This window comes from Hyposmocoma kahamanoa, unplaced genomic scaffold (assembly GCF_003589595.1).
Source record: "Hyposmocoma kahamanoa isolate Upper Pololo Valley unplaced genomic scaffold, ASM358959v1 202, whole genome shotgun sequence".
In the NCBI taxonomy this organism is placed as follows: Eukaryota; Metazoa; Arthropoda; class Insecta; order Lepidoptera; family Cosmopterigidae; genus Hyposmocoma; species Hyposmocoma kahamanoa.
In genome coordinates this window covers 14,233,130-14,255,110 of record NW_020653726.1, presented here as the reverse complement: position 1 = coordinate 14,255,110, position 21,981 = coordinate 14,233,130, and the positions used below count along the sequence as shown (strand labels likewise).

General features: G+C 36.8%; 1 protein-coding gene across 1 annotated transcript; it reads left to right on the top strand.

Moving 5' to 3' along the window:
* Positions 1-3,170: 3,170 nt before the first annotated feature.
* Positions 3,171-15,786, top strand: LOC113226889 (retinoid-inducible serine carboxypeptidase-like). The gene is made up of 9 exons (XM_026459685.1): positions 3,171-3,222; positions 6,578-6,807; positions 7,626-7,725; positions 10,195-10,325; positions 12,396-12,717; positions 13,499-13,681; positions 13,859-13,936; positions 15,470-15,624; positions 15,724-15,786. The coding sequence occupies exons 1-9, from the start codon at positions 3,171-3,173 to the stop codon at positions 15,784-15,786; spliced, it is 1,314 nt and encodes a 437-aa protein (XP_026315470.1).
* Positions 15,787-21,981: the final 6,195 nt, after the last annotated feature.

Here is a 21,981-nt window from a genome sequence, read left to right as displayed (position 1 = left end):
ATGCATCGATATTTTGTAATAAAAACTTCGAATCATAGACAACACAAACTCTGGCGTGCCTCTGTATTTCAATTTGATATTGTAAGTCATTTAGTGTTCGTTTTATGTGTATTTAGCTTATTTCTTTCTTCTGTGCATGAATAATTAAATATGTATCAAACTTATTTGTCTATTTTAGACAGTTTACCTAATCGCAAAAAAACATTCCTACAAGGAACTATTCTTGCGTAAAACATTTCTACTAATTTGCAGTTTTTTTTTTTCACCTGTTGTATTAGTAAATGTATGTAATCTTACCGATGCAGTACTATTTTCTTTAAGTTCCTGGCTTCTCTTGACCAGTAGTACTAAACAACACACAGTATCATAAAATTAAACACGTCACTACAGCGATAGCACTCCTCTATTGGTAGAGTGTTACTCTGCTTTCACTGTTAAGCTAAGAAAAACAAAAAGTTTTCGATGTTGAAAAAAGATCAATGTTTTAAGCGATGCTTCGAAAAACATCGATGCAAAGTTTCGAAGATAATGAAGACATTGATGTATTTTCTAAGTGGACACCCCTATTTCTTTTGCATTAAATTTGGTTGTTCTCCATTCTCTACCTGTTCAAATAATTGAATGTAACTTCCGTGAACATAAGTAGACAGAGTCCCGACGCATTTAAATTGTATACACATATGTTTGAAGTTCTAAGGGAATATATTAAGCTGACCAAATATATAATGCTGATAAAATATATATAATATATAATATTTCATTTTTTTATTTCATTACATTTTTAATATCCGGTAGTAATGATAAATTATTTAGTTACGAGTATATTATCTAATCAATTTGCTAACAAATGTTGTACGCTAGTATTGGGTCGCCTTCGAATAAGGCGCTTAAAGAAGCACCACAGTGGTGCTGCAACCGCGCCACTACTAATTTTCATACACAGTATTGCCAGCTTAGCAACTTTGCCAAGCTAAAAAGACCGTCAAAATTTAGCGACTTTTTGGGGCCTTTTAGTTAGGTTTCATCTATTAACACTGAATAATTATGATTTCATCTTATCTCATATATTTTATTGCTTGCACAACTTAATGCAGTATAACTTCTCGTATAACCAAATGGTTGATAGGGAGGGGCACTATAATCAAAAGTAAAGTAGAAAGACATAGACTGTGCCTGGTCTTTTATCTGTGCTATGATCATAAAGTGCTTGCCAATTAAATAAACCTTTTAATTCTAAATAATATTATTTATTATATATAAATATTAGTTGCAATTATAAGTTATAAATTGTCATAAATTGTTCCTCCTGATCAAGTGTGCTTTCAGTGATTGCGTCAAAAATATTAGATTTTATTGCTTTAAATTTTAATTCAAATTTGACGAATAAATTTGCGATTTGTTCAGCTATACGTAGTTTACTGTATGTACCTTCATATATTATTATCCTCTACAATGATTACAATCACAACATTCTACTTAGTGCATATCTTGAGCTGTTATCGGGCTTAGTATACGCAGGTAATATTCTTTTATTTGTAACAATAAGACATGTGTTATACCTCCATATATATCGTACTATACGATATATATGTATGTATAACACATATATGATCAAGATGGCGTATAAAACATATATATCTGTATATGTTTTATACGCCATCTTGACTTAAGGCGAGTCATCGCAAGAGAAGCGGGAAATACTGTTTGTTAGATCAAATGATTTAGGTAGTTACTATTAAATAACTCGTCTTACAAAAAATATACGATACACCTAAGGATATTGTCTAAAGAATTTGCTAATTTGCTACTGATGTACTTCGCCCGATCATTTCGACATTTAAGTGGGTCGCGAATAAGAATGTTACACACCGACGTAGTACATACATACAACAGCCTTACTCAACCTTTATCGAAAAACATGGAAATTAAAAAAAATGTATTATTCAATCAAAAAAAAAATTTTAAGATTTTGTGACAATGACAAAGCTGCTGTTTAACATGGATTAAGTCAAAATTTAATAAATAATAATAAAGAAAAAGTTAGGTGCACCACCGTCCATCGTCAAGTTCGAATTTCTAAAACCTAAAAGCTTTTGCCACTTTTGCGCACAGATATCTAATGAGAAAGAAAACCTTTCCGAGCTAGTGAGGGGAAAATATATTTTCCAATTAAACTTTACGAAATTTACAAGAATGCAATGTCAACAAACTTGTTATATTAGGATATGAAAACAAATTAATGAAAAAATGGACGGTAAACTAATTTTTTATTTTCAAATTAGACATAAAATAAAACGTAAAATAAATGACCATACTTTAGAAAAAATACTGCATCATTTGGGGGTTTTTGCTAATGGTCCGCTACATCTGCCGGTGAGTGTATTACTTTCTATGTTTTTTTATCTATAATATTTCAACTCAAGGACTTGGATTTAAGTCATGGTCGTGAAATAAATGAAATAAAAAAGTACGTTAAACTATGTAGAGACTGAAAAATGACAAAAAATTAAACTATTGACGAATACTTACGAAAAAATGTCAGAGAACTAAAGTATTGAAGAAAAACTACAGTCTGGCAGTATAGCCAAATTATACGCCTTAACCTGTCCTGAAGGACGAAAAAATTTACAACTCAAAATGATAGAAAACATAACAAAACAATTGGTGTAAAAATTGTAACTACAAACACCCGCCATTTTTTTTTAAATAATTAAAGTGTATTAAAGTGAGTTAAAAATTAACAAACATCATATGATTTATTATGAAATTATGTATTGTATTATTTATATAAAAGTATATATATAAATTAAAAAAATAACGCATAATGCTTCCTGTACCTACATGTAGGATATTCTATAATGCAAATACTAAACAAATTTTTATCCTGTAATTAAGCGAACAAAGATTGACTTATCTCTAAAAGAGATCCCAGCCAACCCAAGGCAGCGAGAGCAAGGGTAACAAGCGAGTGCAAGTAATAGCAAGAGTAATAAATCTACTTCACAATAATTAAACCAAAAATGTATTGAGTCCTTTTGAAATAACATTAATACTTTAATCTTCACTTACCGAGTTGATAAGTCATATCGACTGCGATTACAGATTATTAATAAAAATTATAAGCATTTTACATTTTATTATTGTGTGTTAAGTTTTCAGTGCAATACAAAATGTTACTCCCTTTCATATTATTTCTAATAGCTTCGAGCCATTCTGTCACCGGTAATGTACCTGCTCGATTTATTTACATGTATCATTCCATATCTTGTTGTTGAAATTGAAAACTTAGAATAAGGGATAATATGAGCGAATAACTGTATGTAATTCTGAATACGCATCCCACTGATGGGTACGAGTCTCTTTTAAGTTAAAGCATTAGGCATTAGTTCAGGTTAAGTGCGTATTGAGATTTCATGTGTTTCTTTGAATTTTCTGCTACGTATAATTTCATATTTATAATTATATTATTTGTAAAGAAAAATATTACAACATTTAGGTTATATTTGCTAAAATAAAGATAGTTAGAACAGTATAAGAAGTATTAAGTTCTACTTAGAATTATTCTGTAATTCTAAGTAGAACAATAGGATTTTTTTGCTAATCCGGGGGAATCTGCTTACAGATACCCCGGCCCCGCCGCGGGGGTAGAGCCGGGGTTATGTGGGACTGGACTGAACCCTGCAATGGAGCAGCCCGACTGCACTATACCCCCGTAGTGTTCCTCCTCTCCGCTGTAAGTAGGGCGTACGGGTACGCTATTGCACTCTTCGTCCGCGGCCCTACCATTGGCTGGCCGCGCACTGCGCAGCCCCTCCCCGAGAAGGGAGACACATCGGTCCCCCGACTCCGAATGTGAGGCTCGCCGAATACCAGACGAGCCTTCCATCGAGCTCTACACTGGGCAACGAACTCCCCCGAGTCTGCTACCCAGGGGCCATAGGGGGCCAGGACAGTATCCACTCAACCGTGAAGTTCAGTGGCTGCTCCCCCAGCCCCTGCGGCGGATCTGATGGCAGGCTCCGCCGCAACACCTAACGCGCATCCGCGTGGACTCTCCAAGGAGAGTCCCTTGAAGCGCCCACCACAGGCAAACCGCCCAAACTCGGCCGCGGAGGATAGGACGAGCGGCAACGACACACCGACATGTCTCTTCCCCCGCGGCCCATCCGCCTCTACATCTCCCTAAGCGGTGCAGCCCCGCCAGAGTCGCGGAGGACAGGACGAGCGGCAACGACACACCGACACGTCTCTCCCCGCGCGACCCTCTTCCCAGGGTGGATCCGCGCGGTCTCGCTGACCAGACGACCCCGCGCGGAACGCCCTCCTCCTCCGACCAGCCTACCACCATCGGCCAGTCTCGTGGGTTTCCTTTTAGCTTCACCGTGGGATGAAATCGACCACGGCTACTAAAGCCCCACCGCCACGACAAGGCGGGAACGCCTTTCGGGGGGAGAACAATATGATTAACTTAACATAGCAGACATTTGCGCGTTATGTGCTCGACTTTTACCCATTCATTACTCTAGCTGCAAAGTAGGACTAATTTTTTGTAATTATTTCGAAAGTTGTACAAGAAAATTCTTATTACTTATACACAGGTTATACGATTAACTAGTTCTAGTTCATAGATAAAACTACAATGTGCATAGATCACATCTACTTGGGACAGACCTTCTTCTCCTTCTTAATCGCTTCCTCACTGCTGATGATCGGGATTCCACTTCATCCTGCCAATTATCAATCTCCATCGGTTACACCCAGTCGCCTGGCGGTGTGCGACGCTTACAGGTAGGTCCAGTTGTTCGGAAATCTGATCCGACCACCGTTTAGAACATCTACCTCTAGGTATCATTCCCCTCTCACCATCAAACACTCCAAGTTAACAGCATCTCTACATGCAACTGGAACAGACTTAATATATCCGGATAATATAGCGAGATTGACCACATTCGCTCAAGCTAGGGTGCCTTTGGCAAATTGTCGGAAGCGGTCAAGGGTACCAATATACCCATCAGCCGTAGACGTAGGATTTTAGGCAATGCGTCCTCCCAGTCATGGTCTACGGACGGAGTCATTGACGGTGCCAAGATAGTGCAAAAACTACGGATCACATAGAGAGCTATGGAAAGGGTTGGTTATCTCTCTCCGAAATCGGTTCAGGAATACATAGCTACCGAGAAGAACGAATCTTTTTGGCATAGCCAAGGCCACCAGAAAGTGGAAATGCGCAGGCCACAAAACCATAGATGAGGTAGAAAGGTACATGAGTGGAGACACAAAGAAGGGTACTGGAGCGTAGGAAGGTTGCAGATGCTCTGGTAGGACGATCTTGTTAGAAAAAAACAGAGAAAAATTGAATGAGGAAGACACAAGATCAGAAGGAATTGAGTGAATGGAGGGAATGGAGAGTTTTAGTACGAGTAGAGCTCTTTCTGAAAGAATTCGTTCAGAGAGATACTGCCACCTTACCTATTTCTGCACCAAGCCGTAATGTGAGCATTACTGCGTTCCGGTTTCGAAAGTTAAGGGTGCTGGTGAAATTACAGGCACATAAAACTTGTCAACTAATGTCACAGGGTGACGGGCGCAGTACGCAACCTGAAGTCTTTGTGATTTGAGGTTTTGAGTCACACTGCAATATTATGGACAGGCGTGTCGCTAACCAGCAGGCGCACGACTTGTTCATCCCGTCACTTGGTGTTATTAAAAAAAGTGCATTGAAACCTACACTCGGCATTATCGTAGCGGTTGGATAGAGGTTCAATGGGAAGAATAAGAAGTTTATAGATATCAGCAAGAATCTGAATAAGAAACAGAAAAATGCCTCCCGCCATTGTCTCTGTGCACACGAGCCGTTAGAGCCTCAAATTAAAAAGTAACGTGTGACAGCGGCGGCGAAAAAGGTCGACATGAGCCTTAAATACTCTATATTTAACTGTTGTGGGTATATCTTTTGTTATGAGTCGTCTAACTCAATATTTTGTATTAGCCGGTCAAGATTATGCCCTTTTCTGAACGGTTTAATGCAATTCCGTGTCGCTGAGTAAACGACTCCTATAATATATATGAATAGGTACAAAGGAATAAATAAATATGGCGATGAGTTCTAACAACACTTCTTGTGGTGAGATAGTCGAGAAATTTACATTTCTCCATTCTGTAAACGAAACCACAACATCGTAATATTTGTAGTTCCATTTTCAAAAACGAGCGTGTTGTAGGTGTTGACGATGTGATACGAATACATTATAGTATTCATAAAATTGAGCTCAGCTTTTGGAGTCGAAACCCTTGGCCCGTGGGGTCCCAGTGCACTTCATCTGTACAAAATTTTATCGAAAAGTTTAATAGACTGTCTGGGAAACCCAAGGGCCGGCAGCTACCTTGCCCAACGCATTAGCATAGCAATACAAAGGGGGAAAGCTGCCAGCATCTTGGGCATCTTGCCGAGGATTTTACTCATATAATTTAAAAATCCTAGTTTTACTTTCTAGTAGTTAAGCTTTTGTTGTCTTTTTTACCTTACCTGTATATTATCTTAATTAAAGCTCAAAGGTTTTTTTTCCATTTGTTTCAGGTCAAGTAGAGGGGGACAGATTCCCCCAAAACTTTGGCTATGTAGAGGTTCGACAAGGAGCTCACATGTTCTGGTGGCTGTACTTCACTCTTGCTAATGTGGAACACTACACAGAAAGGCCTCTGATTGTTTGGTTGCAAGGAGGCCCTGGGGGATCCTCCACAGCAGTAGGCAACTTTCAAATTTTAGGACCATTGGACGAAGACTTCAATGAAAGGAATTATACATGGGTAAAAATATTTTAAACCTAATTAAGTTAAAAAAGACTTAAAAAGGTTTTCATTGCAACTATAATAAATTTCATAATAGGTGTAAACTAAATTTGGCACACTTGATTCATCGTGCATTTAAAAGAAGTGCATAAATCTTTAAATGTCCACATGCCTTTTGTTTGTTCACTGATAATGTAGATAGTGCATACAATATTATTTATTACCTTTAAAAATTTATTGTTGAAATTTTTTATAACATTGTCGCTTAAGTTTTATTCTTATCTACAAACTAAACTCTTGTTTATTTATTACTTTTAAAAACTGATTGTTGACAATTCCATAATGTTGTCCCTTAAGCTTTATTCTTATCTACAAAATTAAAGCTCTTGTTTGTTGCTATTATATTAAATGTATATTAAATCTAACTAATAAATAATCGTATTTATTTTTTTCTGTTTCTACAAGACCACACAAATTCCCCAATTTATTATGATTCTCGATTTTAAGTGTCAGTGAGGAAAAGAAACCTTAAGTTTTTAGCCTTTATAACTTTTACAGTTATTAATACTTAGTGTAGTTAGTGGTGAACTCATTTGTTGTAACTAGCCAAACAAAACGTTGAAATCTAAACAAAGATCGGCAACGGGCACTTAGAGAAGTTTGTGAGGTCTGCTGATTTGTTCCGTAGCTCAGTTAAGAGAGTGGTTAGGTAAGATTAGGTTTACCCCGGTCTGGCAAACAGCCGCTCTTTCGAATCCAACCAGAACAAAGGAATTTTTCTTCTGTTTCATCGTTGTATCAATAATAATTAGTACTTACTGACAATATTTTTTTAGGTTAAAGACTTCAATGTACTGTTCGTTGACAACCCCGTCGGTACAGGCTTCAGTTACGTTGAGGATTTAAATTTGTTAACCACTACTAACGACGAAATTGGTAAGTATCTTATTTTTTTCTTTGCAGTCAATTATGAGGTGCCCAAGTACGGTTCTATACAGTTGTAATCATTAAGTGTGCCCAGGCTATTATTCCCTAAATTTATGATATCAAAAAGCTTTAAACTGATATCGAAAGTACGTTACTTAATTAATAAATCGACATCAATAACTTTTTTAAATAAAACTAGAAATATCCAAAATTTAATATTAAACGCTCGCCCCATACATTTAATATGACATTCGTAGAGAGGCTTTAGTTTTTCTACTGAAAAGGCGCGTTTCCACTATGTCGTCACGTTTTATTATCGTTGGACGACTGTCGTGTCTAGAATGTTTCCATATCACGACTATCCGTCGTGGACGATTTTTCATCGTTGAACGACTGTCGTGACTAGCTGTTCCCACTAGATCGTGACGAAAATTTATCGTTTCACAACAGCCTCCATGTCGTTTGCATGACAGAATCGTTTGATGCACTGCAGTCGCTTGTATGTTCTTTTGGAAGCCGGTAGTGTGTGTTTGCTCGAAATGGATAAAGACGAAATTTTAATAATGTTGTTGTTTAACTTTTTAAAATGCGGAAGAGGAAGCAAACAAAGAAAAGAAAGTTTTGGGTACATCCGAGGCTACTAAAAAGAATTCCATTAGGGTTATGTCAAACGGTACACGAAGTTGCTTTCTTTTATTATATGTATTATATATATAGGTATTGTCAAAACGTGCTACGACCAGAGATGGGCAGTGGGTTAAAACCCAATCAACCCGTCCATGTTGTCACCAGGGTTTTACCCGAAGCGCCGAGTTTTAACCCATTACTGCCCAAAATCGTGGTCAGAAACGAAGAATACAGAATTTGGTACAATTCCAACACTAACAACATAATATACAATAACTTGTAACCAATTTCTATATTTTTATTACACGAAGAAGAGGCATCTTCACATAATACCCACCACCTGTCAATCCTGTGGATTCGCAATGAAGATCGATTCAAGTACGATTTAACGATTTTTTGTATCAATTTATTAATGAACTTTTCAAGCGAATCTATTCAATAGAAAGGTAAATCGAACTGTCCTGATAATAAAGCAACAAATATTTTGTAATAATATGTAATAATATAATTAAATTTGAACAAAACTCAATTCACAACAAATATTTAGACGTAAATAATTTTCGATTTCGGGGTTTAACCCGATTTTAGCCCTTAGGGTTAATACCCGGGCGCTTGCCTATCTCTGGCTACGACCCAACGCTACTGCAAAGCGAGCAGAGGGCGCGGGTACGAGAGGGGAGGGCAGGGAGCAGAATACGTGCGGACAGCGATAAATAAACGTGACGATAATAGGAGCTGCGACAATCTGTCGTCACGTTTTTATCGTGACGTTATTTTATCGTCTGACGACTGTCGTTCTAGCTGTTCCCACTATGACGACAGTTTGTCGTTGTAACGATAAAAAATCGTGAACGACAGTTAATCGTGTCGTGCTCTATGTGAACAGCTTCATTTAAATATACAAGCCACGACACTGTAAACTGCACGACAATCTATCGTCACGACATAGTGGGAACGCGCCCTAAGAGGTAACAATAAGTTAACAGATGATTAAACTTATACAAAATAAAGTAATAAAACTATCTTTTAATTGAATAAAAATATAATGGCATAGTCAATTATTTGGTCAAGTGTGAGTTATCCATAAAAATTAATAAAATTGATCAAATTTTTTTAGTGCTGATCAGCACTAAAAAAACTCAGACTCAGTTTCATATAAGAATCATTTCATTGTAAGGGACGAAAAAATGTAGACAGCAGAAGTTGGTCAATTTGATAAAATGTGAAAAAATCGTCAATTTTATTCATTTACTTATTTAAACTTTTTATTAAATTTGACCAACTTCAATTATTCAATTAAAAGATAGTTTTATTACTTTATTTATAGCAGTTTTGTTATCTGTGAACTTATTGTTACCTCTTACAGTAGGAAAACTAATGCTCTACGAATGTCTATATTAAATATATACGAGCGTTTATTATTAAAATTTTGGATATTACTCATTGGCTTACAAATAATTGTAAGTCAATGATATTACTAGTTCTATTTTTAAAAGTTATTGATGTTGACTTACACATGAAGTAACGTACTTTCGATATCAGTTTAAAGCTTTTTGATATCTTCTTATATTTATGGAATATTCGCCGGGTACACTTAACGATTACACCCTGTATACGGAACTATGTAGACCAACGAAATAGCTATGAAGTCGTGTGTACCTATAGATATGAAAAATATATATATATCTACAATATGTGTGTACCCGTTGGTCCCAGGCCCAAGCGGCCTCAGGACCGCACCTTGTGAGATTGCTTTAGCTAATTAGTTTCAATATAAATCACCTAGATGTACCTACAGCTGTGCATATAATTGTGATGATGGCTCCACTAAGACGAGTCTATTTTGAACAGCTCTAGATTTCTTGAACTTGATGCGTGGATTTTACGAGGTCCATCCCGAATTTGAGGGAGTGCCTCTCTACATCTATGGACAATCGTATGGAGGAAAAATGGCTATCGATATGGGGATTCGTATTCATGAGGTGAGCACATGATATGTCTTCACTAGTTACACATTTTTAAATGAAAATTACTTCGTTTAGTATAATTTACTTCTACAATCATGATCATCAACCCATTACGTCCTACTGCTGGGCACTTGTCTTCTCTCAAGCGAGGGTTTAGGCCCTAGTTTGCCATGCTGGCCCAATGCAGATTGGGGATTCACACGTTTTTCGAGGGTTGTGAACCTTTTTCAACATGCAGAGATCAATTCCGAAAAACTCAAAGGTTTACTCACAAACTCAAACCCGGATTCAAACCCACGGCTTCAGCTTGAGAGGCAGTAAGTTAAACCTTTGCTTCTTTTCCTTCTTCTTCTCTACAGTTATAAAATCCACAGCTCCCCATTTTGTGCTTTAACATCACAATATTTAGTATAATTTGTGACATCACTGTTGTACAGGGCGTAGCGGAAAGGGTATATCAACACAAATGGATTAATTAGTGTACCTAATATATGTATTTCGTCTATGACAAATTTCAGGTGTAATTACTAATTTTCAAAACAATTATGTTCCAGTACTACTAACTCTTTATCCTGTTTGAATCTGTTTCGAAAACCCGTGTCAAAAGAATGAGCTAGCAATATCACATCTCGGATCGGTACCCCACTGTCGACTGCGAATAACTGTCATAGTATATACAGGTTGGAAATTTGTATTACCACCTGGAGGGAAAGTACTCTAAATACTGGAGATACAAAATTTTTCCTTAAAGGAAACATTCCTTTATTTTTTAAAAGAAATAAAAATGCATTCATTGATTTTCGAAAATTTGTAGCAACACGCGGGAATCGAACCCTCTTTAATCTGAAAAAAATGCACCCTGCACTTTTATTGCATCGATCGATAGGGTTAATTATAAGAATAAAATCTCTCTCACAAAATTGGTTAATTAAATGAAAAAAAACCATGAAATCTTAACGTATTTTAATAAAACGGAAAAAAAATGGTAATCTGACTAATTAGTTGCTCGAAATGAGCTCCATTTTCTTGGATACACAAATTTAATCTTTTAACGAATTCATTTTGAGTAACTTTTAATAACGTGTTGTGATGAATTGTATTACAAATCGTATTCTGAACCTCAGCCTTCAACTCGTTTACACTCGCATAACCTCGCAGTCGTTAAAACCTGAAACGTGCTCCCCTGAAAAATATCTCGAAATGGCGCATTCGCCCTTTCTACAAAATACCGACGAATATGACTGTCTACATATGGAGCCAAATAAGGTGTTAAAATAATGAATATAACCATGGTGTGGGCAATTTCTTACTTATTTTTGAAGTGCGTCGAGGACCCGACCAGCGCGCGGTAACGCGAGTCTGGTGTTTGCTGTATTCGTCGAATAAGCAAGCAAGACAAATACTTGTCAAACACGCTATCTACACATAGCGATTATTTGCCAAATATATCAAATATGCAAATACAAATAGCCATGTGAAGAGCCACCATAAAACATCCTACCACGCCCAAGGGCGAGGCAGCTTTGCGTAGTCACAAGCACATTACGTCGAGGTACTACAAAAAGAATTCACATGCTATAATGTATATTAATGAGACTATATTTTTATCTACACAGTAAATAAAAAGTATATTCTCTTGAGATTTTGCCCATTTGCAGCTGTAATTGTGAGGAATAACTATGATATGTAATACATACTTAAACACTTTTTAAATTTGGAAAAAAAACTTTAACTTTTTTATATTTTTTATTTACATATATGTATATATATGTATATACATATGTATCCCTTGGTGTAATAAAATCCATACAGAAAAAATCTATGATAAAATCGCATGTAACACGAACTACAGGAAACAACTTATGTATAATATGTAAAATTTTACACCTCTCCTAAATATGTGCTTAAAAAGCATAAAAAGTCGAATAATTTTGTTCGTAGAATATTTAAATTGTCTCGGGTCTGAGTGTTTATGGTACCGTCGCTTCTGATTTCCATAACACAAGCGCTTTAGTCACTTACATCGGGATCAGAGAAACGTATGTGTTGTCTAATATTTATTTTATTTAATATATACTTCACCAGGCAGAGCAAAATGGTACCATCGGATCAAACCTCCGGGGCGTGGCAATGGGTAATGCTTGGATATCACCTGTAGATGCCACCCTGACCTGGGGCCCGTTGCTCCTCGCCGCCGGGCTAGTCGACCAGACCGGCTACGACAATATCCAAGCCGCAGCTAGAGAAGCTGAAAGGCTCTTTAACGAAGGCCAGTACTGGAATTCGACAGCACAATGGCGTCAAACACAGCAGGCAGTGTTCAATGCAACATACAATGTCGATTTTTATGATATATTAACTAAAATGCCTTGGCCCCGACCCACGACGATGGATTTGGATTCATATGGTACTTTAATAACACCACAATTTAAAAAAATATATTTAACCCGTTCATGAACAGTACAGTACTGGAGTACCCCATTTGGCTAAATGGACTCAAAAAAACAACTACGGGCTTTACGAGTGCTATTTCCAAGTGCTTTCTGTGTAGTTGCCTCCTACTACTTATCCATAGAGAAGCATCAAGAAAATTCAGAGATTTGTATTCAATATTTTATATTGAATTACATTCATTCACTGCACTACGGCACAAAGAAAAGTAGTGACATTTTTATGTGGGGGACTATTTACGTAGGTACTGTCCATGAACTGGTTAATATACATGCGTTTTACTGTTAGATTCGTTAAGTTTCTTTTAAAAAGTGCGATTACGTTATTGCATAGGACTTCTTTATTCCTTCATAATTTATTCATTTGTAAAAGTACAGGTTGTACAAAAGTTCAAAATTGCAAAGTCGTAACCCTTATAAAGCCACATATGTGTGTATACGTCAAAAGAGCTTTTATCACATGAAGATCGTAAAAATAATGCAAACTACATAAAACAAATTAGATACAAAGTACATGGCACGTTTTGACTTGGACACTGGGTCTAAACCCGCCGCGGATGATATGAAGAGGATACGCAGGGCACATTCTTAAATGGAATTCGATGCACTGTACCTGAGATAAATTTCAGCTCGATATCTCAATTATTCTGTGTTTTACTGAAATACAAAATTGTTATGCCCTCATTGCAAAACGCGATACATTGATTAAATTACTAAGAAGGTGTATCTACTTTTCAGAATTTATTAGAGACATGATGATCCGCGATGGATCATACATGACGAGCAGAAATCTAGCGTCGTTTATGAACGATGTAATAAGGCCAAAGTTGAATATCTCTAATCATGTGGTATGGGGACAGCAAAGTGGAGCAGTTTTCAACACCTTGAACGTCGACTTCATGAAACCTGTTACTGAAGGGAGTTAGTGCTATCGTGTCTTTAATCGCTTTATCTTTATCATTTAGTGTACGCTTCCAAATGGTCTGTTATGTTCAAAACATTTTGTATCTTGGTACTTATGTATCAAAGTATTATCACTGATTAAATCCACAACTCTTCTCTATGCAACACGTATCTAACAACATTTTGAAATTTCAGTTGAGAAGCTTCTCAACGAAACGAACATTATTCTGACTAAATACAACGGGAATTTGGATCTCATTTGTAGCACACCAGGTATGAAATTTCAAGAACATAGTGTAAAATTTATTTTTAAAATACGTGAGGCGCATTATAAGTTTCCAGAATGGATAAGAAAAAAATACTATAAATGGTCAGAAATGAATTCATTGTTTCTCAAAATATTCTCCGTTAGCGTTAATGCACTTTTTCATACGAATGAACCAATTTTGAAAATACTTATGCCACTCCTCCGTAACAATCTCTGAAACATATTTTTCATACTCCTCGACAGCCTCTTCAGGTGATGAAAATCGATGACCGCGTAACTAGTTCTTAATTTTTGGAAATAAATAAAAGCCACAAGGTGCCAGGTCGAGACTGTACGAGAGATGGCTCATAAGGTCAACGTTGTTCACCTTCAAAAATTCATTTGTCTGTCTGGCCGTGTGAGAACTAGCATTACCGTGGTGCAAGATGATACGGCGTTTACGGTTATTTTTACGGAGTTTGTCAATAACTTCCGACAAACAAATGGTAGTGTACCAATCACTATTCACGGTACAACGATTCTCCAAAGTAATAGTAGCCACGTGTCCAGTTTTATTAAAAAAAGAAGCAATCATCTACTTAGAGGCACTTTGCACGCGCGCCACTTTGGTTGTTTCGGCTCATCTCGAAAGACTCATACGCTCGATTGCTGCTTTGTTTTGGGATCGTAACTGTAAATCCATGTTTCATCACCTGTTACTATGTCCCACACCAAATTTGATGCCCCTTCGTTGAATCTGGTAAGCACGGCATTGCACCAAGTGACGCAATCCGTTTTTTGAGGCTCAGTTAAATTGTGTGGGATCCACCGATCACACCCAAATATTTGTGTAGTATTGATTGTATTTGACTCATGCCTATGCCTAAAGATGCCCGAATCTCATGGTATGCCTGAATCACATGCCTGTCTGTTTTGATCATACGGCGCACAGCATCGATGTTTTTGTTGTTCACAGCAGTGGACGGGCGACCATCACGAAATTCGTCACTGAAATTTACACGACCGCGTTTGAATTCTGCAAACCAGCTATAAATAGTCGTCTTGCCTGGTGCTTCATCGCCAAAATCAGTTTGAAGCCGAGTGAAGCTCCGCTGAGCTGTTAAAATACACTTCATCAATTAAAATCGTAGAAAATCATACTACGAAAATTTTCACCAGTTAAATCCTTGGTAATGGAGACAACCAATTTGTAAAATGACGCCACAATGTAAAAACAAGTGACAGTCAGATGAAACAAACTGTATTCTACAGCCAAAGAGTGCCATTTTCAAATGTTGTGATTACTTTTTAAATATTGTTTATGTAAGTGGCCAGTTCCGGAAACTTATAGTGCGCCCTATGTATCTAACAAAGAGATTCTGAATCAATAACTTACGATTGTTTAACTAAATCGAACGTCGAATTATCTGAAACTACTCTCGTGCAAAATATATTTCAAACATAGTATTTATGTGGTCTGTGTTCAAACACCAACGGTTAAGATTACATGTAAAGTATTAAAAACTTTACACGTTAACTGGCACGTCAATTGTTTTTAGGTCAAATCCTGTGGGTAGATCGGCTTAAATGGCATGGTGCAGAGAACTACAAGAACGCTGAAAGGAAACCCATCTGGGAAAATGATCGCCTGGAAGGATATTATCAAGCCTACGAAAATTTTAGATTTTTTTGGATCAATGTGGCCGGACACAGTGTAAGTAAAAATGGTATATTATATTGCTCATTGTTACAGATTGCAGATAAATTGCTGTCCATATATTATGATTTCAAAAACAATTATTGACGTTGGCAGGTACCCCGGGACAATCCAGCTGGCACAAGAGCATTCCTCCGGGATATGACTACATTCGGATAAGATTTATTTATAATAAAACGTAATAAATTATCCAATAATATCGTAAGCATTTTAATTAATATCTGTAAATATTTTTACCTTGTAGATAACCATTGTGTTTTTTTTAAACCAAGTGACGGGGCGAACAATTCGTACACCTGGTGGTAAGCGACACGCCGTTGAAAAGCCACTCAGACCTTTAAATCACAAAGATCTTAGGGTCGCTGCCACTGTGCCCGTCACCCTTAGACATAAGTTGACAGTCCCATGTGCCAGTAATTTCACCAGCACCCTTACCCTTCCAAATCGGAATGCAGTAATGCTCACATTATTGCTTGGCGGCAGAAACAGATAAGGTGGTAGTACATCCCTGGACGGAGTCTTTCTTATGGAGCTCTACCGCTACAAAAGCAGATTTTTTTGTAGATACAGTTTTGACACGAATAAATGTTTAGTTTTAGTATATTACGTCTTGAGTTCTTAATTATTTGTTACATTTTTAAGCTGATGGCTCCATAGCCAATGCTAAATAAATAATAATAATATGGCTGTTGACACGTTTTTAGTTTTGACAATATTCAATAGATACAAATAAATGCCTATTGTCGATAAATTGGATTTTACGTTAGCAATTTTGATTAAAAATGGCCTGCAAAAAATACACATTACCATGATGGTAATTTCAAAAGCCTATTTTATACACGGTTATTTTTAAAATACTATCTCGCAAGATTATATTACTTCTGACATCATAAACAACAAGTTTTGTTCCATAACTTTGTAGACTTCTTCCAAACGCTCCAATAAAACACCGTATCAACAAAATTTGTAACACAAAATATCATTATAATTCCTGAGCAATCTAACTTGAACATTTGATGAAATACGAATACATAAATTTTTCTTTCACCTAAAGATATTGACTCCTAAATCCCTTCTTTTTTCAATTCCCGCCATTTTTTCGCAAGTAGGGAAGCAATGTCATTGGCTAGTCGAACCGGTAGATAAAGTGTTCGGACCAATCACAATCAAAACAAACAGTAACATTTCGGAACCCTAATAATATCAATTAACAAACTTTTAAATGAATACATGGATTAAGCTTATTCACCCTTATAATATTTAAATAAATAATTATTATTTTCAAATTTTTCTTTTTTATGATTATATATTTTTTACAACTTATTACAAAACACAGTAATTTTACCAAAGAAGAAGTGGAACAAATGATACATGTTGTGCCGACTCCACCTAGCGTGGGATAAGGACAGGAAGAGGAAGAAGAAAAAGAAGAATAAATTTACCAAATATAAACTATTCAGTTTTTGATGTAACTGACACTTTGAAAGATCTGGGGCCTACCATAACCTTTCCAAAAACAATCTTATTTTTATGTAAGCTTAAAGTAAGCTTATTGTAATATTACTCATATTCGTACCATGACGAACCTGTCAACCAAGTAATGTATTATTGCAAAAGTGATTGAAAGAACCATTGACCTACCAATAAATTGACGTCGGGTTCGCGTTAAAAAGCGTTCAAATCTGTAGGGCGTTAAAATCGCATACAGAGCGTCAATCGCGCAACAGTCTTCGTTTGTTCGACTAACAGCGCGGTTGTCAATCATGCAGTACCATTTAATATTAACTTGTAAACATTACAGCAGTAAAGTGTAAAAACAGGATTTTGTAAAAACATATTTTCACTAAACAAATATATTGTGTTATCATAGTTCTCATTTAAAAGTGTTATTTTGTTCAGTTTTATAGTATTTAATTTATATACATAAATATAAATTACAAAAGCACACAAAATAATCAAATAGCTAACTGTCCTTTTTCTACTCATTGAATGCGCAAAAGATGGAAAGAGACCCATTACGTCAATTTCAAGAAGCTTATATAAACTTCTTGATCATTTTCAATTGTTCGAACCATAAGCGATTGAAATATTTGGAACAAAGAAACTGTTAAAAAAAAGGGGTTACTATGACAACTAGAACCTGTTTGTTTTGTTATGTTTGAAATCTGTCAATAAAAGCAAAACTCTAAGTACTTTACAAATCTATTTATTTGTGTTTATCTGGCTTAATTAAACAAGCTTAAGCTTTCCACATCTTCTAACCACCATCAACTCCAACTGGTTATGGGCCCAGGCCCGCAAGGTAATGAGTGAAATGGAGCTTACCAAAATTCAATTAACAAAATTAGACGGCCACAATTGGGCATCATGGAAGTACCGAATGACAGCCTTGCTAAGAAGTATGGACGGGCTCATGGATATTGTGGTTGGTAAAACACAAAAGCCGGTACGACCCTCAGATGGAAGCGGTGATACAGCAAAAGATTTGTACAATAAGACACTTCGAGATTTTGTGAAGTTAGAGAGCACAGCCTTACTCTTGATAACGAACAATGTGAGAGATGAGACGCTTGGTAAAGTAATCAGATTGTCTACACCAAAAGAAGTTTGGGACAAACTTCATAGATTACATGAGGGACCTAATGAGAGCCGACTCTCCGATCTGTTTAGAATTCTTTAAACTTAAGACGGATCCGTCAGATGACATGTCGACTCATATATCGAAATTAAAGAATCTGTGGCATAGTCTGGAGGAAGAGTTACTGAAAGAAGGTAAGGTGGAACTACCTGAAGTACTTCTAATCTGTAACATCCTGGACACGCTGCCGGATACTTACTTTTCATTTAAATCGAGCTGGCTGTTAATGTCAAAGAATGATAGAACAGTAGACAATATTACGGACCAATTGCGTGCACACGAAAAAGCGCTCAACGCTAATGTTGTTGATGTTGCATCCAATGAAACTGCGCTTTATGTGAAGGTTAATAAAAAGGTTGCTAAGCGGAATGATCAAAAAGACCAAGGGACAAAGAAGTAGTGTAAATGTTTTATTTGTAAGGTTCTTGGTCATCTCAAAAAGAGTTGCCCAAAGGGTGGCAACAAGGAGAAGGAAAACAAACCTGGTAGTTCTAATATGATGTTACTAACGGTGAATTCAACCGATTCTGGCGCTGATTATGATGATTGGTATGTGGACAATGATGCTACACATCATGTCACTATGCGAGGAGATCTGTTCCAAGATTTTGAATACTTTGGTGAAACTCACACAGTAACTACGGCAGACGGAAACATGATAAAGGCTGTTGGGAAAGGCACAGTTCATATTGAAGCCAATGTTAGAGATAAGATTGAAAACCTTTTCTTAAGAGATGTTTGGTATGTTCCCCAGATTAGCAAAAACCTTTTCTCAGTGCTTAGTTCACAGGATAGAAATCCCACAAGCCTATTTGAGTCAAGGGTGACAAAATGTTCAATGAAGGTTAATAATGGTATTATTTTAACAAGGAAAAGGCAAAGGTATGGTGGTCTGTATAAAATACACACATCAAAAGTGTCTAGGGATCAAGTGAATATTTTTGAAATAAAAATTATTTAAGCAATATTTACCAAATCCAGTCTTCCAGGACGACTTTTTACTTTAATGCTTATGTTTTATTTAACCGCTTACCCCTATATTTAATTAAAATAAACTAAAATTGATGTTTTTGCAAATTGTGGGAAAAAACTCAAATTAACGGCGTCAATTAAATGACAAAAAAATGGCGAAAATGATGATTTTGCTCATTTTTATTGTAAAGATAAGAAAATTAATAATCTGTATTTCCACCATTAACACGAATCACACAATTACAGCGATTTGGCATGCTTAAGATGAGTTCATCAAAATCACTTTGAGGAATGGCCGCCCATGTGTTTTGTAACAAGTCAAAATATTGTTGTAGAGTATGTACGGTATGCATACTCGGCACAGCTCTGCTTTGAAGCATATCCCATGCGTGCTCAATTGGATTGAGGTCTGGCGATTGAGCAGGCCACGGCAGAACGTTGATACGAGCTTCGGCAAGAATGCGTGTTACGACTCTAGCCGTGTGTGGACGTGCGTTGTCATGCATTAGTTGAAATGAATCACCCAACTGGCCTCGCAAAGGGATGATAACATCTGAAACAATCCTCTCTGCGTAAACTTAAGCATTGAGGTTACCCCTGATCCAAATGAGATCGGTTCTTCCGCCGATCCAAATACCGGCCCATATCATTATTGTTCCCCCACCATATGGATGAACTTCCTGACAATATATCAAACGTTCATAACGTCCAGATGTTCTCCAAACTCGAGTACGTCTTGTATCCGGTCTCATACCGAAGCGGGATTCATCCGAAAAGCACACATAGCGCCAGTCTTCTTCCTCCCAGTTTCTGTGTTCGCGAGCCCATCATAAACGGGTCCTGCGATTGCAGGGTGCAATAGGTGGAACTCTGAGCGGCCTTCGGGATCGCAGACCCACTTCACGTAAACGATTTCGGATTGTTTGATCGCTTATTAGCAAGCCTGAGGAGCTGTGGAGCCTCGTAACCAACATCATGGCGGTCATGGTACGATTCCGTCGAGCAGTATTTTGGATATACTCTCCATAATAATGTAAATTGTTTCGGTTCCGATGCAGATATTGTAATGATTTTGTCAAAACGCTATAACTCATTTTTATACAAAACCACATTGACAATCGATTTTCTTCTTATTATCGAATTTTAAACAATATTCCTTATTTAAATGTTAAAACTCACTAAAAAGTATCAATAGCGATACAAAAAAGTTAATATAATTAACCCTAATTGCAGCAATACTCTTAAACGTACTTGATCCCTAGACACTTTTGATGTGTGTAGATTGCAAAGCCGTACGGCCTGCTGTTTCAATCAATTTAATTGAGCATGGAGATAAACTTCAATTATACCATAAAAGGTTAGGACATCAAAATAAACAGCATGTCAAAAGATTGATAGAAAGAGAACTGAGAATAAAGACCTCTATATATAGACGACGTTTATATTCTAAACAGGACAGGGCCAACTACAGTGGAACACAAATCGCCTTATGAACTTTGGCTTAACAAGAAGCCTCAGATAAATCACTTGAGGATAATTGCTTCACTTTGCTTTGCGCATGTACCAAAGCAGAGGAGAAAGAAAATGCAAAAGAAAGCTACACGTTGCGTTTTAATTGGCTACAACGATGATGATGGGCATAGACTTTGGAACCCAAATAAAAATTCATTAGTAAGGTCTAGAGACGATATATTCGACGAAAATGCTTTAAGAACTTCAATGAATGAACCCATAAATAATGAAAATGAAGTTGAGGTGGATCTTTTTAGAAGTTTTTCTACAGCTAATGAAATAAAAGTACAAAATGGCATCGATGAACAAAATTTGGAAGCCGATGAGGAATATCATGATGCTCAAAACATTTTGCCAGAAAAGTCTATTGAATCGGGGGGAATGATATTGTTAACGAAGATGATACCATTAATTAAGATAACGATGACGAAGGTGATATAATTGGTGAAGATAATGCCGTAGACGAAGGTACTTTAAATCAAGATCACGTCGTTTATGAAGACGTATTCCCGGATCAGATGATACTTCGTGATCGCTCTTGATTACGTGCCCCACATCCATTCAAACACTTATCCATTCAAAGACTTTATCATGAATGCTGTAATGGGATACAACGAGCCAACGTCGCATAAAGATGCAATTAGAAGCCCGGAGGAGGAGCTATGGGTGGTATGGGAGGAAACAATGGGTTTCCTATCGCATCGTTTACGATCACCCATCAATTAATTGCGATGCATGAATAAACCTACTCAGGTTTTTGCTATGCCACCAAGTTTAGATTGACAAGCATTATTTTTGTAAAATATTTAATAATTACAAATAGTCTCGAAAGTTACCGAAATGCCAATGCGTTATTTATGACAAGCAAGGCAATAAGACACGCCTGTCCATAACAACTGCAGTACCGCCATCTTTAAATCGCAAAGTTTTGAGGAGCACTCCCACTGCGCTCGTCACCTTGAGATATAAATTGACAAGTCCCAAGTACCTGTAATTTCACCAGCACCTTTACCTATCAAAACCGGACCGCAGTATTGCTGACATTACTGTTTGATGGCAGAAATAGGTAAGGTAGCAGTACTTCCCTAGACGAACTCTTTTGGACGAATTTTAGTATTTAATTCTAGTCAGGATAAATATTATATGAGACGAACACGTCAGGAACGTGCTTTTTGTTTTATTGCTTAGTGTATTTATATTGTGCATAGTTTTCCCAGACATGATCATTCTGC